The sequence below is a fragment of the Cricetulus griseus genome, chromosome 3, assembly GCF_003668045.3.
Source record: "Cricetulus griseus strain 17A/GY chromosome 3, alternate assembly CriGri-PICRH-1.0, whole genome shotgun sequence".
NCBI classification, from domain to species: Eukaryota; Metazoa; Chordata; class Mammalia; order Rodentia; family Cricetidae; genus Cricetulus; species Cricetulus griseus.
The window spans coordinates 244,381,827-244,407,610 of record NC_048596.1 but is presented as its reverse complement, the minus strand read 5'-3'; the positions used below and the strand labels follow the sequence as shown (position 1 = coordinate 244,407,610).

The 25,784-nt window shown below is 42.9% G+C and overlaps 5 protein-coding genes and 2 non-coding genes across 7 annotated transcripts; 5 read left to right on the top strand and 2 right to left on the bottom strand.

Annotated features, from left to right (window-relative positions):
• Nucleotides 1-333: 333 nt before the first annotated feature.
• On the top strand, nt 334-415 carry Trnas-gcu. Its single transcript has one exon. It is a non-coding gene; the product is annotated as a tRNA-Ser (tRNA).
• A 6,901-nt stretch (nt 416-7,316) lies between these two features.
• On the bottom strand, nt 7,317-7,751 carry LOC100769330 (histone H2B type 1-C/E/F/G/I). The gene has a single exon (XM_027409531.2). It carries the CDS (start codon nt 7,714-7,716, stop codon nt 7,336-7,338), a length of 381 nt encoding a protein of 126 aa, XP_027265332.1. The 5' UTR covers nt 7,717-7,751; the 3' UTR covers nt 7,317-7,335.
• A 220-nt stretch (nt 7,752-7,971) lies between these two features.
• On the top strand, nt 7,972-8,447 carry LOC100769039 (histone H2A type 1-B). Its single transcript, XM_027409549.2, has one exon. It carries the CDS (start codon nt 8,009-8,011, stop codon nt 8,399-8,401), a length of 393 nt encoding a protein of 130 aa, XP_027265350.1. The 5' UTR covers nt 7,972-8,008; the 3' UTR covers nt 8,402-8,447.
• A 1,308-nt stretch (nt 8,448-9,755) lies between these two features.
• Nucleotides 9,756-10,137, top strand: LOC100768756 (histone H4). The gene has a single exon (XM_027409545.2). It carries the CDS (start codon nt 9,810-9,812, stop codon nt 10,119-10,121), a length of 312 nt encoding a protein of 103 aa, XP_027265346.1. The 5' UTR covers nt 9,756-9,809; the 3' UTR covers nt 10,122-10,137.
• Nucleotides 10,138-13,469: 3,332 nt separating this feature from the next.
• LOC100768462 (histone H2B type 1-K) lies at nt 13,470-13,960 on the bottom strand. The gene has a single exon (XM_027409535.2). The coding sequence runs from the start codon at nt 13,908-13,910 to the stop codon at nt 13,530-13,532; it is 381 nt and encodes a 126-aa protein (XP_027265336.1). The 5' UTR covers nt 13,911-13,960; the 3' UTR covers nt 13,470-13,529.
• Nucleotides 13,961-14,184: 224 nt separating this feature from the next.
• Nucleotides 14,185-14,658, top strand: LOC100768185 (histone H2A type 1-H). The gene has a single exon (XM_035442877.1). The coding sequence runs from the start codon at nt 14,227-14,229 to the stop codon at nt 14,611-14,613; it is 387 nt and encodes a 128-aa protein (XP_035298768.1). The 5' UTR covers nt 14,185-14,226; the 3' UTR covers nt 14,614-14,658.
• A 10,726-nt stretch (nt 14,659-25,384) lies between these two features.
• Trnat-agu lies at nt 25,385-25,458 on the top strand. Its single transcript has one exon. It is a non-coding gene; the product is annotated as a tRNA-Thr (tRNA).
• Nucleotides 25,459-25,784: the final 326 nt, after the last annotated feature.

Here is a 25,784-nt window from a genome sequence, read left to right as displayed (position 1 = left end):
GGCTGGTCGGCCCGGCCCGCGGTCACGCCCACCTTTGCCGCGCCCACCTCCCTCTCCTGCACTGCCAGTCAACATCCTCAGAGGGACCACCCAGGATGCTCCTTCCGGGTGTTCTTGCTCAGGAGACGGCTTTTCTGAACGCTGCGAAAGAACACACATCCCGGCTCCTTTTGTTGGGGCTTTTCGCCCCTCTCATTTTCTTTATTTCTAGCTCGTTCCTCTGGGGACAAGCCATGTGTCCCCGGCTGCCCCCAATGCCCCCTCCCTAGCACCACAATGTAGCCAGGAGCTGGAAAACTCTGGCTGAGCCACGTGGGATCAATGGCATGTTCTGACGAGGTGGCCGAGTGGTTAAGGCGATGGACTGCTAATCCATTGTGCTCTGCACGCGTGGGTTCGAATCCCATCCTCGTCGACTCTGGTCTTTTATTCGAAAAAAGATTCATAAGTAGTTGTGAATTTCAGTCTATCTAAAGATTTATATATAGCTATGAACTCAAGTCTAACCTGCCTAGGTTGGCGTCTTGGTTCCAGCATATTAAGTCTTACTAAACTGTTTAGGTTTAACCATTGAATTGGTGCTCATTGTTGCTTGGGTGTGAGCAAAGTGCCTGGCTTGATCAATTTAATGCAGTTTGTTCTGCTGAGATCCTTCCCCGCCAGTGAAGGAAAAATCAAGAAATCAGGGTGAGAATAGAGAAGAGAAAGAAGGGGATGGGAAAAGAAACGGAGAGCTGGATGAAGCTGAAGTCCCTTTACTTTATTACTTTAATTTCATTATGGCAGTTTCATACTTATGTATGTATACACCAGTCCCTCGGTCAGAAATCAGCATACTGTGAACACTAAAAATAAAAGGTCAGAGTGTGTGCGTGCACACACACCAAAACCAACATACCAGACTGAAATTACTACTGCTTACATACTTTGTACACAAGGAAACATGCTTTAGTTTCACATGTGTTTTGGATCTATCTGGTGAGTAGAATGGCCAGAACCTTACAAATTCCATTCTCTAATTATGTTTTCATTTGCTATCAACCTGTCAGTCCTTAGTATTACTAACTACTCTTCCCCCAGGCTGAGGGAACATCTTGTTAGAAGAACCAAAAAGACACAAGAAACAGATAAGAAGGGGAGGGAAGGGGCTGCTGTAAAATGTCATCATCTGGCTAAGGTGATTTACCTGTGCAAGATGGAGGCAGTTAAAAGTTCCAGCATTGGTGGGAGAGGGAGAGGTTGCAGCCTAGCTGATGACTGACAGCTGGGAAGGGAGAGTCACTTTCTTTGAATGTGGGTGACCACTAGTAGGTTGCCAATTCCCCAGTGGATGACCCCAAAACATGGGGACATGAAGAACATGAAGATGGAAGACAGACGTATGGAGGGGTTGTTTCTGGGGAGATTTAGATAGGGTAGTAGGATCAAGATACATTGTACATATGTATAAATTTTTCAAAAAATAAAAATATTGTTTTAAAAAACTGCTAACTGCAAAACTTGTAAATAATCATAAACTTTTTAAAAATACACTGAAATTTATGTTAGTATAGCCACTAAGCCAGAAATGGTGGTGCATGCCTTTAATCCCAGCACTTGGAGGTTCAAGGCCAGCCTGGTCCTCAAAGTGAGTTCTGGGACAAACAGAACTCATCTCTTACACAGAGAAGCCCTGTCTCAAAAAATAACAACAACACTAAAAACCAAATAAAAAGCAAAAAAAAAAAAAAAAAAAAAAAAAAAACCTATGTCATTATCTTTACAAAACTCCTGCTTTACAAAATAAGCCTTTCATATATTTGTTTGTTTGCTTGTTATTTGTTGTTGTTGTTTGGTTTTTGTTTTTATATTTGACAGGGTCTTTCTACTTAGCCCCAGCTATCCTGGAACTCACTGTGGTAGACAAGCCTGAGCTTGAATTCAAAAAGATCCACCTGCCTCTGCCTCCTGAGTGCTGAGATTAAAGGCAAGCACCACAACACCCAGCAGGCTTCTTTTCAAGATTTGGTTCTAAAACATCACACAAGCTAAGGAGTTTACAAAATAATTGAGTAAGCAATCACAAAGCAAGCTCCTGCAAAACCATGACAAAGGAATCTTCTCCTCAAAGCCAGTCACTAACCCAGCTGTCAACTCTCATCACTTCTTCACTTTTCTCATCACCAATTTATCATTTCTTAACATAATGCTTACTGAAGGGGCCGCGGAGTTGGTACAGAATGCACCCAGACACCAAATTCTCAGCACAAAGGAAATGTATTACCCCAGAGAGGAGACAGGGTCGGGGTGGGGCTGCCTCTGGATGGGGCAAAGACAGCAGCAAATGTCTCTGCAGGAGTGGATTTTAAGGAGAAAAGGGGGAAGTCTGTGTCAGGGTGAATTGGTAAGTCCTGATTGGGCACGTTAGCAAGTGTAGCCAAAAGATGAATTTTTGGTTGCTGGACCTTGGTGTTTTGTGGTTGGACCTTGGAGTTTTAGTCAAGCATAAGGAAGTGGCAAAATAAGGGAATCAATCTTGTTGAAAAAATCATATTTTTTTCTGCCTTTTTGTTACTAACCAGTAGGGTTCATTATTATTATTGCTGTATATGTGTTACTACTAACATATCTGCCTAATTATGTTACAGCATGATTACAACTTATTTATTCCTTGTATTTATATTACTGACATGTAGCGCATCAAGCTAGAACTTCATTGTTTAAAATATTTATTATCTTCCAATTCTGAGGGCCAGAGTTCGAGGAAAGAATGGCCTAGCTGGTTCCCCTAGACAACCCTAGCTGGTATCTCTCTAAGCTTCAGTAAGCTGCAATGCAGACGCCAGCAGAAGTATTAGCTGTGTTGAGGTTGGAGTACGAAAGGACTGGCTTTGTTGACAGGATGTTAGACATTCTAGACGGCTGTGGTCTGGTGGCCCATTGATGGTCATTTAAGTTCTACCCAGGTTGCTTACAATGTAGTGACTTGTTTCAAAAAGGCAAGCATTAAGACTCAGAGAGAGTGACAAAAGTCACCATCACTCATAAGCTACCTTAGGAAGTAACAGGCCATCATGTTCAGTGTACTTCCCTTGGAAGTGTTTAAGTCTGTGTAATCCCCAGTCATGAAGTGAGATCACACAAAAGACTAGGAAACGGGCTAGAATCAAGAGAAGGCAGCTGAGAAGTCTTCCATACTTGAAAAGCCTCCATTTTCTCAAAAGTAACTAGATGTTTTATCATTTTGACTTAGTAATATATGAGCTAGGGGTATAAGGACCTACAACCTTTTCTGACTACATAGAATTGTTTTTGTATTTTGTTTTTAAGACAAAATCTCATGTAGTCATGGCTAGCCTCAAACATTAGGTAATCAAATGTGACATTGATCTCCTGGTTCTGGAATTACTGATCTATACCACCTTAGTTGGTTTCTGTGTTGCAGGGTATCAAAGCCAGAGCTTAGTTTAAACAAGGAAAGCACTCTACAACTGAGATGCATCACCAGGCCCTTGGAATGTTTATGAAGAGATTTGTAACAAAAAATTAATATAGACCTTTTCAATTTTGCTTAATAGAAATATTTTCCAGTTTGTCATTTATTTTCTAGCCTTATTTCTAATGTGTTAAACACTTCAAATGCATGTGTATTAATTTTGCTATATTGTTTGTATGTTCTAAATGAAATACTGAAGGACAAATAGAAAAGATCACCTTAAGATCACATACATCATCATCATCACCTCCCTCAACGCTGGAGTCTGGGACCAAAAAGAGAATGGCTTATTTCCACAGCATCTGACACTGGTGTCGCTGTTTTAGTGCCTCAAAAGGATTGCTGGGTCAAAAAGTGAGGCTGACTTAGTGGAACTAGAAAGTGTGTCCCCACCTAATTCTAATTCTAGGACACAAAAATAATGTGTCCAAGTGTCTGAGATGGCTTCTTGTAAATCTGCCTGCAGAAGTTATTAAATATTTAATTGAACTCAGGTCCCCGGCCACAAACAAATCTTGGTTGTTGAATTCAAATTTAGGCATGACATGAAACTAATGTGGAGACTTTAACACTACTTGGGAGATGGAGGCAGAGGATTCACAGCCAGCCTCAGCTATTTAGCATGTTTGAGGCCAACCTGGACTACATGAGACCATGTCTCTAACAAAAAAAAAACAAAAAAACAAAAAAACACACACACACAGAGAAAAGCAGAAAAGAAGCTGCGCAACAGTTATTTACTGTGTGGCATTGGGCAATTAATTCACTACCATCCTTATCCCTATCCTTCATGATTCCTCTTTTGTACATAGAGACTATTGGAGTTTCTAGTGTAAAGGATCTTTTAAAAATAAAATATGCTACTATGCCGCCAGTGATTAAGACCAAGGATGGATTTCTTTCATGTTTTACTCTTAACATTACTTGTTATAGAATATTATTTTAAGGTGTGTTACTTTTGTTTATGCTGTGGAACATTTGTTTAACAATGCAAAGATGTGTTGCTTTTATTTATACTGCATTTGTTTAACTCTGTGAAGCTGTGATTCTTTGCCTGTCTAAAACACCTGATGGCCTAATAAAGTACTGAACAGCCAATAGCTAGGCAGGAGAAAAGACAGGATGGGCTGGCAGATGAGACAATAAATAGGAGAAATCTGAGCAAGGAGGGAGCAAGGTTTCTACAAGGAGAAGATTATTATTAAGGTCCACCTTACCCAGCCACAGAGTAAGAGTGACTGTAAGATATACAGAAATAAGAAAAGGAAAAAACCCAGAGGCAAAAGGTAGTTGGGATAATTTAAGAAAGTTGGCAAGAAACTTTCTTGCCAAGGCTGTGTGTTTATAACTAAGAATAAGCCTTTGTGTGTATTTATTTGGGAGTTGGGTGGTGGGCCCCCAAAAAGCAAAGAGCCAAAACACCTAAAGAACAAAGAATAAGAGCAAAGAATAAAAAAAAAAAAAAACTAACAATATTTTGGCATTCCAACATGGGGCTAGAGTAAGAAAAAAAAACTACAATTAATGTCATTGATACAGTTTTATTGTTTAAATAATGTTATATCCCCACACTGTCATTCTTTCACAGCAAAAGAACTGGCTCAGTTCTAGTCAGCAATGTGCTTACATTCACCCATGACCACCTGTGATCTTCTGAGCATCCAGTGTGGGTACAGGTGACACTCATCTCTGTTGATTCTGTTCTGTGCTCCTCACTTCATACCTGGCTTAGATTACATGACAGGAAGGGGATTACAAGACAGAGACACTCACTTCTAGGGTGCTGTGGGAGCCTGAAGAAAAGACAGCAGGTCAGAGCAAAGGGATGAGAAGGAATGAAAGGAAGAAACTAAAGAACGAACAGAGAGTAGAGGCCACAGGGGCAAAAGTAGAGACTTCTCTGACAAAGGAAGAGAATGGGTGAAACTTTCATCCAGGGAAGAAAGGACTGAATATCAATAAGCTAGGAAAACTGCTCGTGATGAAAAGTAGTAATTTGATATCCAAGTTAGGAGGGTAGATCTTCTGAAGGACTTCAGCAGAGTTATGTGAACAAAGTGAACTCTGGTGTCTACCTCCTTCACTGTGACAGTCAGGAAGGCTTAAGATGGTAAAAGCTGAGGTAGAAAATACAGGACTTACTCTACCATGGAAAGACTTTGAATCCTGGGGCATTTCATTCTATCAGCCTCTGTCACATAGTGACACAGCAGTTCTTTACAGGACTGCCATTGAGATGGGGGGGGGGGGATAAATAAGTAAAAAAAAAAAAAAAAAAAAAAAAAAAAAAAAAAAAAAAAAAAACAAGGACAGGGACAATCACACCAATGTAGAAGAATGCACACATTCTAAAACAGTTGCATCTTTCAGGACTGGATGTTGCCACTAAACTATGTGGTGTTATGTAAGAGGTTAGTTCCCTCTTTGGGGGGCTCAGCTTTATCTCAGAAATAATAAATAAAATGAGACTGGGGTGATAGTTCAGTGAACCTCAGTTCAATCCATGAACACATGTTTAAAAAAATAAAAATGAAGTAAAGAGAGTAAGGGTGGTGATGAGAGAGCAGCTGGAGACAGGTAAACTCGGGCCTCATTGGCCAGACAGCCTAGGCTACTTGGCAAGTTCCAGAACAGTGTAAGACCCTCCCACAAAAAAAGATAGGACTGGCTGAGTAATGTCACTCAAGGTTGTCTTCTGGACTCCACACACATGTGTATACATACATACATATACCCACAGGTACAGCATGAACATACGCATGCGTACACAATACAATAAAATAAAAATAAATACATGGAGATAATGATTTGTGTTAGTAAAAAAAAAAAATTAAGTTGGGTTAAGTAAAACAATATGAGTGACATTTTATCACCAGACACATACTAGTGAAAAGACTGTAACAGTGACTACTATGAAGTCTTTTAGAGAGACTATCAAAGAGGCATAGCTCAGCCCATATGGCTACAAGAGCAGATTTGAAGCCCCCACGCCATGCTGATTTTGAAGGCATGAAAACGTCACAAAGAACTGCTAAGGGCACTTAGAGGTCAGAAGAGGCCATTGAAGATACCGCCTTAGTTGCAATGGGTTGAAAAGGTGAGGGAAGCTGAGGCTTGGCACCTTGTGGTGTCAAGGGTTGGAGTCCCGGCAGAGATCACGGAGCCACTGGGAAATTGCAGCCTTAGTTGCACTGGGAGAACCCGCACCTAGATACCTGAACACTGAGAATACAAGATAGAAGCAGGAGTACTGAGCTTACAGTACAAGCTGTATACTCGGCGACGGCAGAGACAGAAGTAGAGGTGCAGAAACCTATCAGAATCTATATCCTGAGTGAACCCCAGATCAGACATTTGGGTCTCTACAGCTGAACACTGAGCAGTTTAACGTGATACGGAACTCATCACCTACTTGAAAACTCCTCAGTCTCATGTATCCAGTTTATGGTTAATACAAGGGTAATCTGAGAATAAAGCAGTTCTGTTTGAAGGTACAGACGGACGCACCTAGCACCAAGGTGAGAGGACAAAGAAAAAAGGAAAACGGGTTCCTCTGCCCCAACTTTATCCCAACCTAATCAAGTTGCCTATATGCGGCGTGGCTACTACCCTTGCATCCCAGTACTTAATGCTGAACCGGTAGTCGACTCTATTTTTTTGTTTTGTTTTTCGAGACAGTTTCTCTGTGGCTTTGGAGGCTGTCCTGGAACTAGTTCTTGCAGACCAGGCCTGCCTCTGCCTCCCGAGGGCTGGGTCGACATTAAAGGATCAAAACAGGCAGGAAACTAGAACAGCTCTCCTATCTGAAGAGGTGGGTGGCTCTGAAAAGAGCCTTTGGGTCAAGAGTGAGGTCAACGCGCTCACTTGGAGCTGGTGTACTTGGTGACGGCCTTGGTGCCCTCGGACACCGCGTGCTTGGCCAGCTCCCCGGGCAGCAGCAGGCGCACGGCCGTCTGGATCTCCCGGGACGTGATGGTCGAGCGCTTGTTGTAATGCGCCAGGCGAGAAGCCTCGCCCGCGATGCGCTCGAAGATGTCGTTGACGAACGAGTTCATGATGCCCATGGCCTTGGAGGAGATGCCGGTGTCGGGGTGAACCTGCTTCAGTACCTTGTACACGTACACCGAGTAGCTCTCCTTGCGGCTGCGCTTGCGCTTCTTGCCGTCCTTCTTCTGGGCCTTGGTCACGGCCTTCTTGGAGCCCTTCTTCGGGGCGGGCGCAGACTTGGCAGGCTCAGGCATACTGACACAGAAGGAAGAACTACAACAGCAAGGCAGTCGTGCCTTCCCTTTTAAAAGTATTTATTCAAATGAGGCTTAGAAAAGCACACTTTTGATTGAGTACTATTTCGGTGACGTCATTTGAAGTCTTGCCCAATCGAAATACGCCTGGGCACAACTCTTCCCATTGGCCTAACTGACAAGAAGAAGCCAGCCAATCACACGGGTTCTTTTTGGCGCCCAGCGAAAACTATAAAGTCAAGCTCTTGTACTTTCCATCTACCAAGTTACAATAGTGTGTTTGGTCTTTACCATGTCTGGACGCGGCAAGCAGGGCGGCAAGGCTCGCGCCAAGGCCAAGACCCGCTCCTCCCGGGCCGGCCTGCAATTCCCCGTGGGCCGTGTGCACCGCCTGCTCCGCAAGGGCAACTACTCGGAGCGGGTGGGCGCCGGCGCCCCGGTGTACCTGGCGGCCGTGCTGGAGTACCTGACGGCCGAGATCCTGGAGCTGGCTGGCAACGCGGCCCGCGACAACAAGAAAACCCGCATCATCCCGCGCCATCTGCAGCTGGCCATCCGCAACGACGAGGAGCTCAACAAGCTCCTGGGACGCGTGACCATCGCGCAGGGCGGCGTCCTGCCCAATATCCAGGCCGTGCTGCTGCCCAAGAAGACCGAGAGCCACCACAAGGCCAAGGGAAAATAATTTCCCTTGGTTAGTTTAACGCAGACCTAAGGCTCTTTTCAGGGCCACCTACGTTTTCTACAAAAGAGGCTTAGCATTATTGTCATTGTAATGGGACAAAGACGTAGGAAAGCAAACACCATTCATCTTTTCCAGAACTAGGCAAAGTAATGTAGTTTGAACCGCTTAAAACGTCTAGTAGCTATATGTTTCTCGACTTTCAAGTAAAATTCGGAACAACGGGTGTAAGATGCCACAGTCGGTCGTCTTCTAGTTCTTAGGGCAGTGCTCTATCGAAAATGTTTAAGGGGTATAGCACGCCGGTAGTAATGTCTCGGGAATCAAGATAGGGTGGGCCACACATACTTGCCACTGACTTGGGCAGTCTATTCCTAGACACTAAGGCACAACATGGTCAGGTATTTAGTTTCTATATCGGGGAGAGTTCAGTGAGTGGTTATAACCAGCTCCGCAAATGGAGCGCTTTTTCGTGAAGCCACCCACTCCCATGTAAAATTTAGTCCTTGACAAGGAGACTTGTAAACTTCAGGCAGTGGTGGCTCACGCTTTTTTAATACCAGCACATTGTAGGCAAAGGCAGGCGGATCAGAGTTGAAGGCCAATCTGGTTTACAGAGAGAGTTCCAGGACAGCCAAAAATAGAACATGGTGGGGGGCCGGGGTTACACTATAAAGTCGAAAATCTGGTTTTCTTAACTTCTAACTGGAATTCTTCCAACATTTATAATCTGTTATCGAAAATATATATAATTTCATTTCACTTCTCTGTACTTTTAAGTCAGATTTTTGAAATAATTAAACCATGTGTTGTGCTGAAAGTCATTCCTAGCATTCGTGAGGCAGAGCCAGGCAGATCTCGGATTTCGAGACCAGCTTAGTCTACACAAGCAATTATGTCAGGTACTCTAATGAAACTGGCTCAAAATAAGAGCGAAAAATAATAATGATAGCAGTTTAAAAGTTCCCTTGCTGAAACATTTTATAGAATTTTTAGCTGTGCGGCACAATTAGTGATTTTTCTCATTATTTTGTTGTTTGATTCCTTAAAAGGTGTTCCAAGTTAAATAACATCGCCCTATACAAAGCTTTAGCTAAAAGGAAAAACGTAAATGTGGGGAGATGGCGGAATTTTGCTCCCGTTCCACGTATATCCTAAACTGCAGAAAGAAGGGGCAGGAATTACATTAAAGGGTCGGACACAGACTTTGTTCTTAAATGAAGTAAAATAGATTTAAAAAAAAAAAAAAAAGCCGCTTGATTCCTGCGCTGATGAGGACCCTTCCTCCAGCCGCAGGCACTTCCGCCTTGCGCTTCCTGTTTTCACTCCGGTCCGCAGGTTCCCTATAAGAGAGAACTGCTTCTCCCCGAAAGGCTGTCTGTTCTTCAACAGCTAAGTCTTGCTTGCTGTCATGTCTGGCCGCGGTAAGGGCGGGAAAGGCCTGGGCAAGGGCGGCGCTAAGCGCCATCGCAAAGTCCTCCGGGACAACATCCAGGGCATCACCAAGCCCGCCATCCGCCGCCTGGCCCGCCGTGGCGGAGTCAAGCGCATCTCCGGCCTCATCTACGAGGAGACCCGTGGGGTGCTGAAGGTGTTCCTGGAGAACGTGATCCGCGACGCGGTCACCTACACGGAGCACGCCAAGCGCAAGACCGTCACCGCCATGGACGTGGTCTACGCGCTCAAGCGCCAGGGCCGCACGCTCTATGGCTTCGGCGGCTAATTTGCCCAGAGGCTTCCATACTTATCAAAAGGCCCTTTTTAGGGCCACCACACAATCAACAAAGGAGCTAAACCAACTTTCGGTTTTGAGCGATAGGGGACTCAATGCTCGTTTAACTTCTGCAGCCTTTATGAGAGCTAAACTCTTATCCTTAAGCCACCTTCCTTGGGAATTCCAGCCCCAGAAGTATTGACGCTGGGTTTTTCGGGGACTTAGAGCACTTTACACAAGCAGAAGTTTTGCTTTTTCAATAGTTTCTGGCTTTGCAGGCTGTCTTGAAGTTACCTCTTTCTAGAACAGGTTGGTCTCAAACTCAAACCATGCCTATGTGTCCCGAGTGCTGGGATTAACGACCTGCTCCACCACCGCCAGGCCAAGTGGGAATTTTAAGTCCTAAATGTTTGTAAGATGTAAGTACTAATGTGCACCCAGCTGCAGGTCTCACTTTTGAAAGGTTTTTTGTTATCGTTTATAAATAAGGTAGGCTTTTTAAAAGTAACTACCAGAATGGCAATCAGTAAAGCAGGTTTGATAACCTGGTCCCCCTCAAGTAATGTTTAATTCAAGTTTCTAAATTCTCCAAGTTGTCAAGGTGATGACAGCTGTAGTGTGTTCAGATTTATGTTGAATCAAACAAGTAACTCATGAATCAAACAAGTAACTCATGGTTTATTATGCTTAACTTGATGTGGTAAAGGTACTAACAGCCATTTCAAATCACAAGTATACTGTGCCTCTTTATTTCACCCATTTTAGTTTGCTTACGATTTGTCAATTGCCGACCAGGAGTATTCCATGGTAAGCATACCTTCTTTCCAGGCCGCCCTAAAATTTGCAACCTTGCTTCAGCCTTCAGAGTAGATGTTACAAAAGAAAAAATCTCACCAGGCGATGGTGGTGCATGCCTTGAACCCCAGCAAGCAGAGTCAGTCGAAGTTCTTGGGTTCAAGGTCAGCCGGGTCTTCAGAGTGAGTTTTAGGAAAACCAGGACTAGAGAAACCCTATCTCAAAGAAAAAAAAAAGTGGTTGAGACCTGTATTCTGACATACCTATGCATCATATTAATCTCCCTTAATTAACATTAAAATAAAGCTGGTAGTGGCAGTAGTTCTGAAATGGAGAATGTGGGACAATTGACAATTACTGAGCCAACTGAAATTCATTTTGTTCAAAATCTTTCCGGTTGTGAGTAGCTTACCGGAGAAAGACATTTTTATTCTTTATTTGTTAAAGAACAACAGACATTTTTAATGCCCTTCTCTACATCATTTTTCATGTTCAAACCCATTTCACTAACCAAACTCCCTCCCTTAGGAAAGTAGTTGATTTCAGAAGGATCTTGAGTCCTTCACTAACATTTTAAGGTCACTTCTGCTCTTTGAATGTCAAATAATACTAGGTATATATGGTTTTTTGTTGTTTGATTTTGTTTTGTTTGAGAGAGGTTCTCACTATGTAGCCCTGGCTGTCCTGGAACTCTTTTTGTAGACCAAGATGGTTCTCAACTCACAAAGATCCACCTGACTCCTGCCTCCCAAAAGGCTTGGCTTTGTGTTTTTAGCTGGTTTTCACTTAATGGATTCAATTATCAGATTAATATTAATTATGCTTAGAACTATTTAGGTACATAGTCTAATCTAAATCTGCTTGGATAAGAACTCAAACTGGGTTTGCACCTTTAATCCCAGCAAAAACAAGCTGATCTCCATAACACCAAGGCCAGCACAGGATACACAGTAAGACTTTGTGTCAAACAATAAAAGATAATTGAAATACAGATGAATAAATTTGATGGGCTGTAAAAGTATAATACACACCTGGGCAGTGGTTGCCTGAACCTTTAATCCCTCAGTGAGTTCAAGGGCTACCTGGTCTACAAATCAAGTTACAAGACAACGGGGTAGTCTGTTACACAGAGAAACCCTGTCTCAAAAAACAAAAAACAAAACAAAACAAAAAATACAGATACTAACACACGGTCTACTTAAATGTTTTACATATTGAAACTATTTTTATATAATGGATCATATTAAAATTAATTTTTACCTTGTTAAAAATGTACTTAATAACTAAATGAAAACTATGTTTATGCTGTAGCTCTCTAGAGCAGTCAATTTAGAGTAACAAAAACTGGGTTTATGCTTTCAGATGTAAATACAGGAATTAATAATAGAAAATTCTGGGAGAATGAACAAATTTCATTTTCCTCCTATTCCATTCCTAAAGATAGAGATAAAAGACTCTCATTAATATCTTATGTTGGGGCAGGACAGAGAAATTATAGGGATGTGGGACTTTGGTGTGAAACCCTTAACCAAATGAGAATTTCTTTTAGTTTAGCAACTTTCAATGAAGACCTTCCTCCTATCCCGGGTATGAAATTTTCAGTTTTCTAGGAAATCTCACCAGAAACTTCATTTACAGTTAAAGAAAGGGAGAGAGAGAGAGAGAGAGAGAGAGAGAGAGAGAGAGAGAGAGAAAGAAAGAAAGAAAGGTGTGTAGGGAGGTTAGGGTGAGGGGGTCCTAGTCTCTGTGGAACCATGAGTCTTCTACTTTTGTTTTATTGGATTGTAAAGCCAGCCAAGACACCTCTAAGTACACTTCCACCGGGAAGCAATTCATTCTGAATGTTCAGTAACTGTACCTGAAGTTTAAGAAAGCAAGTGGCAAAAATGTATACATGTTCCCGTAACTAAATCATTTTTGGTTGTTTTCCAGAGACAGGGTTTTGCTGTGTAGCCCTGGCTGGCCTGAAATTCACTCTGTAGACCAGCCTGGCCTTGAACTCTATCTACCTGCCTTGAGATCTACCTACCTCTGCCTCCCCAATGCTGGGATTAAAGGCATACACCACCACCGCCCTTCGTTTTTCTCTGGAAACTAGCTTGGATTCATCAGGAGACCCTCTCATATAGGCTAACCTGGCCAGAATTTGTAGCACAGCATCACATGACCTTGGAAATCCTGATCCTATTTCCAGAACACTAACATAGTCGTCCCACCCACCAGGCCTGGTCTATGCAGTGATGGGATTAAGCCCAGGTTTTTCTGAACACCAAACACGCTACCAGACGAATTTACATTTTTCAGCCCTGGTCTCTACTTCTAAATAACAAATTAGACCAGGAAACAACACAGCTTAAAGCTCACTAATACTTCCTTTCACCCAAAACTCACATTACTTGAGTCTGTGACTTCTGGGGACACAAAATTGGGCAGCCCCGACTGATTTAGGGGATTCCTTCTTTTGTGTTAGCCTTACTTATGCACTACACCTGGCACCGGGATCGCCGTGTAAAGCGGCTCAAGGGTTATTAGTCTGAAACGTAGGTTGCAACTCTAATATGGATAACTTAGTGGCTCTTAAAAGAGCCTTTGGTGCTAGATGTTAACAGTCGCTTGGAAAGTTTACTTGGCGCTGGTGTACTTGGTGACGGCCTTGGTGCCCTCGGACACCGCGTGCTTGGCCAGCTCCCCGGGCAGCAGCAGGCGCACGGCCGTCTGGATCTCCCGGGACGTGATGGTCGAGCGCTTGTTGTAATGAGCCAGGCGAGAAGCCTCGCCCGCGATGCGCTCGAAGATGTCGTTGACGAACGAGTTCATGATGCCCATGGCCTTGGAGGAGATGCCGGTGTCGGGGTGCACCTGCTTCAGCACCTTGTACACGTACACCGAGTAGCTCTCCTTGCGGCTGCGCTTGCGCTTCTTGCCGTCCTTCTTCTGGGCCTTGGTCACGGCCTTCTTGGAGCCCTTCTTCGGGGCGGGCGCGGACTTGGCAGGTTCAGGCATATCGAAGAACCAGGCGAATCAAACACCCACGGATAAGCCCAACTAAGGGAATGGTTGTGTATGCTTTATCTAGAGCTTTGTATGCAAATAAAGTAAAGTGCTATGTGTCTTGTTAGTGGTCACTCAGAGAAAAGGCTGAGTCTGTTTTTACCCAATAAGAATGCAAAAATTCCCAAACCGCGTTTCCATTGGTTAAAATGAACTCAGAATGTTAACCAATGACGCATTTCCTTTTTCGCGCCGTAGCTTGACTATAAAAGCCAAGGGGGTTGGCTCTGTTTTCCTTTGTAACCTCCAGTTGCTTTAGGTCATCAGTATGTCTGGACGAGGCAAGCAGGGTGGCAAGGCTCGCGCCAAGGCCAAGACCCGCTCCTCCCGGGCCGGCCTGCAGTTCCCCGTGGGCCGTGTGCACCGCCTGCTCCGTAAGGGCAACTACTCGGAGCGGGTGGGTGCCGGCGCCCCGGTGTACCTGGCGGCCGTGCTGGAGTACCTGACGGCCGAGATCCTGGAGCTGGCTGGCAACGCGGCCCGCGACAACAAGAAAACCCGCATCATCCCGCGCCATCTGCAGCTGGCCATCCGCAACGATGAGGAGCTTAACAAGCTGCTGGGGCGCGTGACCATCGCGCAGGGCGGCGTCCTGCCCAACATCCAAGCTGTGCTGCTGCCCAAGAAGACCGAGAGCCACCATAAGACCAAGTGAGCAGATTTAGATACACCCCCAAAGGCTCTTTTCAGAGCCACTCATACAGTCCAAAAAGAAGCTGGCGCATGTAAGGTTTTGAAAACAAGTTAGCCGATAAAGTTAATGAGGGTCTTTTAAGGACTAGTTTGCATTATTTGATTTGTAGCCCAGCGTACACATGGAACACAGGCGTTCAAAAACGGTTTTTTCTTAAATTCTAGAGTCCGTTTAGATTTTGAGTAACGTTTCCTTGATCTTTGCCTAACGGTACTTGCTTTTTCTGTTGAGTTTCTGGTTTTTTGTTTTTGGGGTGCTGACTCGACTTTGTATACCAAGCAGGTCTATCTGCTGCTTCCAGAGTGCTGAGCTTGAAAAGTTTCAACTTCACTCTAAGGCCAGGTATATTTGGGACGTTTATCCTGTCTAAACTTTCGTAAACGATAGGATCCTTAGTGTTTTTTTCTCTGCAGTGGAAGGTAATGTTCTACTAAATGTCATCTGTTAGTTAAAAGTAGACTTCCAAGTCCCACACTGGTAAACAATTGGTCCGGAGTAAAGAGCACGTTTTTGAGGGTAGCTCTGATTAAAAGCTATTTCCATGGAAATTGATTCTGGCTGTGGAAACGAAGGTGCGGGATGTCAGGTGGTAGATAGCCCAGGAAGAAAATGCAGAACAGGTAAGTAAAGAGGTTTATGACGGCTTTTAGTGATATACAAAGATGACTTCACTGAAGGCGTTTGGGTTTTTTGGTTTTCTTGGGGGTGGGGTGTTTTGTTTTTTCCAGACGGTTTCTCTGATTTTGGAACTATCTCTTCTAGACCAGGTTGGTCTCAAACTCACAGAGATCCACCTGCCTCTCCTTCCTGAGTGGGGTTTTTGGTTTCTTTTGTTTTGGGTTTTGTTTTGTTTTCCATAACTGTTTCTCCGTGTAGCCTTGGCTGTCCTGGAACTCACTGTAGATAAGACCAGGCTGACCTGGAACTCAGAGATGTACCTGCCTCTGCCTTCCGAGTACTGGAATTAAAGGCCTGCGCCACCACCACCTGGCAAAGGTGTTATTTGATCAAAAACAAATTGAAAAGAAATTAGTTTACCAGTGTACCAGGTAGACTACAAATGACAAATCCCAAAGGTTAGCTCTGAAACATCAAAGCTGCTTCCCAGTAGCAACATTCACATGTGTAAGAAGTAAACTATGGTCCATTTCAGTGTGAGATGCACTTAAAGTTCAGAATTATGCAGGAGCTGGCTGGCTGGCTGGCACAGGCTTTGTCTCAGAATTCTGAGATGGACAGTTACAGGTGATCTGTTGCCTTAACTATTTATTAGGTGAAGCTCTGTCCTAAACCTGTAGAGGGCAAGTCCTAAACAGGAGATTCTCCTGATGGAAGCACCTGTAAGGTGGCTCAGCAGTTAAGGATATTGGCTTCTCTTCCAGAGGACCTAAATTCAATACCTAGCAATTACATGGTGGCTCACAACAATCAATAATGGGTTCTGAAGCCCTCTTCTGGCATGCAGACATACATGCAGACAGCACTCATGCATAAAAAAATAATAAATTTTACAAGAAAAAAGGATGAAATTATTAAAAAAAAAAAAAAAAGTCTTAGCCAGGTGGTGGTGGCAGTAGCACTTGGGAGGCAAAGGCAGGTGGATCTCTGAGTTTGAGACCAGTCTTGTCTACAGTGAGTTCCAGGTTAGACAAGGCTACACAGAAAACTTTCCCTTTTCTCTATGCCAAATTGTATATTAAAAATTGCTTCATTTTCACTATTCCCTATTTTCTAATTTCCAACAGAGTATTCAAATTCAGTCCCTCCCCTACTTTCTCTTTGTGTGCTCTTCTCTCTTAACGACCTGGTTTTTAACTACCTGGTTTTAACATGACTATAGGCCCAAAAGTTCATGGAAATGTGTGTGTGTGTGTGTGTGTGTGTGTGTGTGTGTGTGTGTGTGTGTGTTTAAAGTGAATAATGAAATTTAGATTAGTTCAGATTAACAGCTTCCAGAGTCAGGTTTGTGATTAGCATAAAGAATCCATGTGCCATGTGCTCTGCAGTTTGTTCAAAAATATTGATGTGTTTAAATAATGAAGATTCCAGGTTCAGTAGACTTGACTTGACCTGAAAGTCCACAAAGTTGCAAGTAGTTGTTAGTGTGACCTTGGAATCACTGCTAAGAAGGATTTCAGGGCTAGAGCGTTTTTAATAATGACAGCCACTGGGGCCCATGGGAGGATGGGGGTTGGGGGGGACTGGGATTGATATGTAAAATAAGATTGTTTCCAATTTCAATAAAATTTATTTTAAAAAAAAGTAATGGCAGTCACTTGAATCAAGAGAAGCTGGAAAAGGAGATGGAACAGCAATCCATGTAACAGGAAATTCTGCACATTTATGGGCTTTTGAGGGAAGAGGGCTATGCATTTAGAGAAGGGTCTTTGATTTTAACAGATCAGTGAAGGGCTCAGGAAATAAAGCAGTAATTTAATAAGCTATGTGCCACCCTTCTGTGAGGTTGTAAAACACGCTAGTTTATCAGCTTCAGAAAAGTACTGGGTAGGACATGAGTTGTGACTGACTGATCCTCCACAAAGGATGTGACACTCAGTGTGCAACAGAAAATAGGGTAAAAATGTGTTTAGATTAGATAGGGCATGTATGGAAATACATTCTCAGCTGGGAAGAGGGGAACAGTTGTTATCTTACAGGCTTTAGAGGTTCAGAATGTGACTTTGTGTCACTTGCCCCTGTGGGTCCTGTTGGTATGTTACCATTTTTGCCTAGCAGGAATCAATACTGGTGCAGTTCCAAGTATTGAAGACAAAAGAAAATCCTCCAGTGTTTTTCTTCTCTTTGATATAAAAAATACCTAAGGTACTTGTAACATGAAAATAAAAGGACCCAGAGGCAGATATTGGGGTTCAAACTGTAAGCTGAATATCAGAAAAGCAAAGTAGCTGGTCACTAACTCTTACCTCTACCTCAGGCTGCATGGGCAGATCCTGCTGCCTCTCTTCAGTGTGTCTGAAGAATGAATGCCTCATCTTTTATACCCCTCTAGTGCTGGGATTAAAGACATGTGAGCTGTTACTCTTTTAGATTGACTCACTCTTGTGTAGATCTGGGTGGCCTTGGACTCAGAGATCTGTCTGTCTCTTAATCCTGAGTAATAGGATTAAGAAGGCCTATACCACCACCTCCTGGCCACCACCACCTGGCTTCTGGCTGCTGGGATTAAAGATATATGCCTGGTTTCTATGGCTTGTGGCTGACTTTGATTTCTGAATCCTCAGCCAAGCTTTAATAAATCATAAATAGTATATCAAGTGCTTCAGTATCCTAAAAATTAAAATCTAGGCTTTTTTTTTTTTTTTTTTTAGATACCATTGTTTTAACCTCACAACAAGAAAAGGTCTCTTACATAGTGTTATGGGGTAAAACCCAGAAACCACTCAGCATGACCAAAGTTGGAATTGAGAGTCTAAATTAAGCCAGCCAGCAACAACATGCAGAGAAACACTTATCATATAGCAGCCCTGAGTGTATATTACAGGAGTTTTTAAAGACAACAGATAAAAACTGCATCCTGGTTAGCAGTTGCAGAGGGAAACTAGCAAGTAGTATAACAAGCGCCAAGAACATGCAGTTAGTTGGGGCATTGAGACCCTAAGTTTCTACAACAGTGCTTTCCCACTGGACTTCTCATGGCTGTGGATGGAACCAAAGATGCCTTCAGCTAAGACAAGATGGAGAAACCTTTACCCTGTTACTGTTGTGGGAATTCACTTAATCAATAACCTTTGGGGTGCCGGCTCATTAAGGGTTGGTCTCAGGTACTACATGTGAACAGATGGGCAGCAGAGGCGTGTTCCTCTCCCTCTTGGGTGATGGTCACAGATCAGACTGCAGGCAGCTTCCAGTGTCTCTGGGCAGAAGACCTTGGCAATTCTCTACTTTATTTGTTATTCATGAGTAACTCCCCAATGAATACCTGACTTCCTTTATTCCAGTCTCTCATAAGACTCTATTACAATTATCTATTACATTTTGGCACCCACAAGGCTAGAATACTAACAGCCTGACCTCGAGGGCAAAGTGCCACACTGGGGTGTAGCCAGTCCACCTACCTACCCACCAACACCTTGGAGCTCTCTCCCAATAGGGTGAAAAAGTACAGCCCCAGGAAAGCCACCAGCCACTGTGGGCTTGCTGGGTCAAGCAACCTCAGAATGGAAACCGGGATATGTGCTACATTGGAGAAGGGTTTCGCCTTTGTTTCCATAGGAGAAGAAAAGCTATAGATTGTAAGATGAAAAATAAAAGACCCAGAGACCAATATTAGGATTCAAGCTGGAAAGCAAAGCAGCTGGCCACTAGCTTCTTACCTCTACCTCAGGAAAATGAGGCTGATCCTGTCTCCACGAGGTCTCACCAAACCTCAGACTAACCTGGAGTGTGGCTAGATAACAAATGCATCTCTAGACCTTGCTTCTGTCTTATACACTTTCCTAATGTTGGAATTAAAGGTCTGAGCTGTAATTCTCTTTTAGACTGATTCACTCTTGTGTAGATCTGGGTGGCCTTGAACTCAGAGAGATCCATCTACCTCTTAATCCTGAGGTTAATCCTGGTGTGTACCACCACCTCCTAGCTTCTGGCTGCTGGGATTAAAGGTATATGCCTGGCTTCTATGGCTTATGGCTGACTTTGCTTTTCTGAATCCTCAATCAAGCCTTAATAAATCATAAATAATGTATCACTACAATCATAAAAACTAATCAAGATTGGGTTTGAACAGGAGAAACCTCTTGATTAAGAGATATGATAGCTCATCCACCAACATGGCAGTCCTACAAGTTATAAGGAAACCTCACAAAGGTCAAAGCAGGGTTCTGTTCTTGTCATTGCAGGAAAATAGAAACACCCATTTTTGAGACGTCAAAAGATCTTGGACATATAGACACCTAAAGAAGAAAGGATAGCTATCCAGGAAAAATCGCAAAGCAAAGAAAAATCTGACTTATGTTACCAATCTCCTCTGCAGGGTGAAATCTCACTACCTAAACACCTATATCTCCTCACTTCTCATAGTGGTGGTCACGACTCGATTAAAAATCAAAGCTGGCTTTGGAATTGGACTGTGGCTCTCTCCTTCTCTAAATCCAAACATGCTGTTAAAAGAAAAATCCAGAGTTTCCGTCTCATATCAGAAGAGCTACCTGGTGTGGGACAGAAGAAAACCTAAAACCTAGGAACTGTGTTTGTCATAACTTTGTTTCTCACAAAATCCTACTCCTCCCCATACTTATTTTCGTCTTTATCAGTACCTTTCTTTGGAGACATAACTATAAAAATTTAAACTTACCATTTTGATATTAATGTTTAAGCTTTCCACAGTGAACAATAAACTTTCCTAGCAGCAGCAATCTCTAAAGTTTACTTAAAGAAAAGATGGGGCCCCACATCAATGATTCTACCTTTATTACGTAATGATTTATTACGATGCCTTCGAGCTCAAGGATTGACTTTGGACAAACTGCTCAAGATAATTCCAAATTAACATTGATTCTTGTATATTGATACATATGTAAAATTATTTTTGTATTCCTAAGGTAATTTGTATATTGATATAAACTTGAACTTACATTTAGCAGTTGTGTATTTTCCTCTTTCTGTTTACAATGTTTTTGTACACTAATGTAAAATTATTTTTGTCATATGGCATGTATGTATTATGTTTCTATATATGCTTAAGATATTTTTAGGATATTTTTATGATACTGCAATACAGATTTCTACCTCTGTCTGATCAAGATATTTACACACACACACACACACACACACACACACACACACACACATATATACAGTTACAATTCAAGGTCATTGTTCTCACTGCTGCACAACTGTTTAAATATTATTAAGTTTTAGAGGTATTAAGAATTATAGGTTATAAATAACCCATGCTTTTCTTACCTAGTTATGTTAGTCAGGTTCTCTAATTGCACAGAGATGTGCTCTGCATAGTTATATGATCTTCAAATGCTTCAAATACTACAGAATATAGCATTTAAGTGGTTTTTTTAATAATTTATTTAACTTTATTTTATGTGCATTGGTGTGAAGGTATCAGAGCCCCTGGAACTGGCCACTAATGACAGTTGTGAGCTGCCATGTGGGTGCTGGGCATTGAACCCAGGTCCTCTGGAAGAACAGCCAGTGCTCTTAACCACTGAGCCATCTCTCCAGCCCCTTAAGTGTATCAATAATTTAGAACTCTGTTGACATGAGACACAACTGATCCTGACAGCACCAAGCTATTCCTGAGAGTATGATGGGCATGAGAGACACTTCATTTGGAGTTTGTTCTCTTCTTAACAAAACTACCCTATTAGGCAAAGAACTGCCCTTGCCTTGACTGCAGACAGTAGACATGCTGTCCAAACTGGACAAACAGGATACAAGCTAAAGCGACTGCTATATCTTGCCAAGACAGGGTAGGACAGTCTTTTGAATCTTTCTACTTCTGAATATGATCTGTCAGATACTCTAGGCCTCAGCCAAAGTTGTTCACCCCAACATTACTGTGAGGCCTTGGATGACTGTCCAGGTAGCCAGCTGTTTCTGTCACTTGTTGCACCTTTTGGAAGTTGTCTGCTTATACTTCCTGCTTACTCAGGTAGTATTATTTTCCTTCTCAGGTCTTTGATGAGTTGAAGACTAGATAGTCTCAGCTACTATCCTCTCTTAGCTAAGACATTTTAGGTACAAGACTTAGACTCCTCATGATAGGACATCATGTGTTTCTTGCGTGATGATGTACTTGTTGGTTGTAGTTCTAATTTTGTATATGTTTTTTACCATTTCTCCTGGACAATACTTTATATTTGCTATTATACGCATACAGTTTTGTATTAGGTTTAGAACCCACTTATTTAGACAAAAGGGAATTGTTGTGGAAACTCATTCAGCCAATAGCCTTTGGAGTGCCGGCCGGTTAAGGCTTGGCCTCAGGTACAATGTGGGAAGGAATAAAGAGGAGCTGAAGAGTGTTCTGCTCTCTCTTGGGTGGTGGTCGAAGATGTGATTGCAGCTGTAGGCACCTCTGGGCAGAAGACCACAGTGGTTCTCTACCTTATTTGTCATTAATGAGTGACTCCCCAATAAATAACTGAATTCCCTTTATCCCAGGCACTCATGGACTCTATTACAATCATCCATTACATGTTACAATAACTTCAAAGGTACAACTGTGATAGAGAAAAAGTAAATTTGATCAAGGATCAAATAGATTAGTAACAAGCAGACAAAATTACAGTCTGCCAGACTAGAATATAAAACACAACCCCTGTGCATCATCATGAAGAATGTGTCAGCCTCACAAAGAACATGGAGAAACAATGTAAGAGAAGTTCATGTGTAAGATGCAAGCCAGAGGGCTGGGAGCATGGTTCAGTTGGTAGAAGGTTTGCCTTGCATGCACGGGACCCTGAGTTTGGTCCCCAGTGTTGTGCCAAGTTCAAGGAGCCCAGAGACTAACCCAAGGAGTCGACACTCTGATGCAAAAGCAAAAGCTTTTTATTTCAAGCTGGCCAACTAGGATCTCACTGCATGGTGGGCAAATGAGATCCCAACCAGCCAAAAAGAGAACCTTTTAAAGGGGCAGACCATAAGGTTGAGGGCCACAAATTACAGATTTTTCATGGTTGCTTAAGGTCATACAAAGTACAGAGTTAGTAACTATACATTTTAAGGGAGATACATTTGAGAAAAGACAGGGCATGGGCTTGTAGGGTTACAGGGTCACAGGGTCTGTCAGGGGCTGGGGGATCTTTATGACCAGCAATTAGCAAAGGAATGTTAACAGGAGTGATAGACAGTTAACCTCCCCTTCTCTGAGAGCAGGGAATCAGGCACCAGCCATGGCACTCCTGATTTAAGGAGTTAAATTTTTCTTTTCCATTAGACGTTCCCTAAGTTTTTAAAACTTTTATTAGTTTTAATTTTTGGTCCCTCACCCAGCACTACAAACAAGAAATGCAATTCAAGTGCATTTAAAAAGATGGCCAAACATATAAATGGATGACCAAAATTCTCGTGTGTGTGTGTGTGTGTGTGTGTGTGTGTGTGTGTGTGTGTGTGTGTGTGTGTTAGGCCTAAAAAGGCTCAGATGTGAATCCCAGAGTACCTCGCCTGACATGAGTTTAAGGCTCAGACATGAGGCCCATCGTAACCTCCTGAACCTGGTTAGAGTTTGGCCACCTGTCTCTGGCCTGTAACCTCCACGTGGGGATGACTCAGCAAGGCCTGATGTAAGACTGCCCGCTGCCTAGCTACCTGCCGGCTTGGTGGAATGTTATATTCCCATTCCCTACCTCAACCCTATATATAAGTTCCTGGCTGTTGGAATAAATCGAGATCCTCCAGACTCAGTGTGTATTTCTCCCGGGGGGGGGGGGGGGGGGGGGGGGGGGAGACACTGACCAGCGGGCCAGCCCTTCCCCAACTCTACCTGCCGGAAGACTCGGCAGACTGGTGCCCCAAGGAAGACCCAGCATATGGGAAGTTTTTATTGATGAGATTTATCACTATGCATTATTTGTCATTATACGTCACTCTAAACATAGTAGATTTCAAACTAGATGGCTGGATTTAAGAGCTGACAGTAATGAACATCACAGTTCTGGTGTGAATGTAAGCCACCACTGTCCTGTACCATCAAAACTACACTGTGCTTATCAATCTTTTCTTTTTCTTCTAGTTTTTTAAATTAAAAAACATGTGTTCTGTCAAAAAAAAAAAAAAACTGGGTAAGTTGGCCGTTCTGCTTCCAACTATCACAGTAAAATAGCCCCATGGGAACAGAGAGGTGGCTGAAAAACAGCGGAAACATTTAGCTTTACCTCTGAGACGATGATAAGCAGGGCATGGCAAGTGCCCACAGGAAGACTTTATGAAGCTATTAACCTTTAGAAATGATTCATGTGTACACAGGGTAACTTTGGTTGGAAGGGGGGCACCTATATTCATAGCAGTGGTGGTGCTCGCCTTTAATCCCAGCACTGGGAAGCAGAGGCAAGTGGATCTCTGTGAGTTTGAGATCAGCCTGATCTACAACTTGAGTACCAGGGCAGTTAACACAGCGAAACCCTGTCTCAAAGGAAAAAAAAAAAAAAAATTTGCTTCTGTGAGGAGAGGAATGGCAGGCTGTGTAGACAAAGGGGATGCCATCTGGCCCATTGTAGGAAGGGACATGCTGACTCGGCTGGACTGGAAGGAAAGAGTTGGAAAGCAACTGCAGGAAAGCAGGCCCACAGGACCCTGAATTGTGAACTCTTCAGTGGTGTCTCACCCCTCAGGTCTGGAATTTATAATTACTCTGTGAATGCAGATGCCCTCAATCTTCTCCATAAAGAACATTTCAGGTAGGGTCAGGTGTGGCAAATGCTTATAATGCCAGCACTTGGGAGACTGAGACAGGGATGATTGTTGCAAGTTCAAAGCCAACCATAACTGCAAAGTTCCAGGCAAACCTAGACTATCTAGAGACCCTGTCTCAAATTGACAGAGAAAAAGGAGGAGAAGGAAGGGAGGGAGGGAAAGAAGGAAGGAAGGAAGGAAGGAAGGAGGAAGAAAGGAAGGAAAGAAGGAAAGCAATCTCATTCTAATACTATGCTAGGCTGCCTTCTCTCAGTTTGCCATCACCTTTCTATATGCATCAACTTGACTTGGAACCTGCTTTGAGAGGTCTTTTGTCTTCTCTGATGCCCCATCACCATGGCCAAGTTATAGGCTCTGACAGTATTCTGAAGGGGTTGTCACATTGCATACCACTTCATTATACATTTCTCCATATCCTCCATTTAGCTTATAATCTTGAGGACAGGGAATTAGTCTGTTAGTCTGTTTTCACCTCATGGAGTAAAGGGCTAAAGAAGACTGTGGGAGATGTGTGGAGCTTCTGGCTTCAGCAGCAGACCTCCTGAGGAGGCCGGGGTGTCTTTGAAAGGTAGGGGTAGGGTGTCTCAGAACAGAGCAAGTGGGCGCTCACAGTCTGGACCTCCATAAGTCTTCATCTGGGCCTGCTTTCTCTGCCAGATTAGAGGAGGAGGGCTGGTCAAACGGCCCACACCTTTAGTCAAAGCACTTGGGCAGGCAGATCTCTGAGTTCGAGGCCAGCCTGGTCTACATAAGCTCCAGGCAAGTCGAGGCTACATGGTGAGACTGTATCTCAAAAAAAAGAAACAGAAGGGAATGGGACACAATTTTTTCCGGTACAATAAACCAGCAGGCTAGCAAGAGAAAACTTCTCATATCCCATGTTTGTTTAAGGGTTTTTGCTTTATTATTTGTTTTTCTTTACCTGGGCTTTTTTAAACTTGCCTTTTAATCTCCTTGTAAAATTCAGACTCTATAGTAAAATAAATTTTTGGTTGTTCTGTTCATTGTTTTATCTCCAATACCTGGAAAAGTAAGGACTGACATCCAGTGGAGAACTATTCAGTGAACAGAAGAAAATGAGGAAACTGTTAAAATGTACTAAAATGTCCAATATTTCCTCTAGGGGCACAAGTCACCATGAAATAAAATGTTCAAACATCGATTAGAAATCAATTTTAAACCTTACATTTACGAAAATATGTCTTAAATGCTGGAATTTCTCTTTTTGTATGAAGTTAATATTGGTGTGTTTTCTTTGGTACAAAGTTAAACAAACTCGAGAAATTGCTCTATTTCACATAAACCTTATGTATAGCAGATAATTGAACAGGTGCTTAAAAGAGGCCCTGTGGCTTAGCTGGTCAAAGCACCTGTCTAGTAAACAGGAGATCCTGGGTTCGAATCCCAGCGGGGCCTTCTGTCATCGTTGTGTTTTTGTACTTTGAATAACGGACCATCTATAAATATGCTGACAATGCTTCGTGACATTTATAGATGGTAACACTCTGCACTGAATTGTTCTGATCTTGGAGAATCCGAGTTGAGCTCTTCTGATTAAAGCAAAGCTCCCGAAGAGGAGGGTTTGCTGATGACTAAAGGGTTGAGTATATATGTAATTATCTTGCAGTAGAGTGACAGACATTTCAAGTTCTGCTGTAGAAATTCAGGTGGAATCTCTTAGCCTGTGCCAGCCAACATTTTCAGTCAAATGATGGACTGGATTACAAATACCAAAGAAGTAA

Coding starts and splice junctions, on each gene's coding strand:
- LOC100769330 (XM_027409531.2), bottom strand. CDS start 7,716: ATGCCTGAGCCTGCCAAGTCTGCGCCCGCCCCGAAGAAGGGCTCCAAG.
- LOC100769039 (XM_027409549.2), top strand. CDS start 8,009: ATGTCTGGACGCGGCAAGCAGGGCGGCAAGGCTCGCGCCAAGGCCAAG.
- LOC100768756 (XM_027409545.2), top strand. CDS start 9,810: ATGTCTGGCCGCGGTAAGGGCGGGAAAGGCCTGGGCAAGGGCGGCGCT.
- LOC100768462 (XM_027409535.2), bottom strand. CDS start 13,910: ATGCCTGAACCTGCCAAGTCCGCGCCCGCCCCGAAGAAGGGCTCCAAG.
- LOC100768185 (XM_035442877.1), top strand. CDS start 14,227: ATGTCTGGACGAGGCAAGCAGGGTGGCAAGGCTCGCGCCAAGGCCAAG.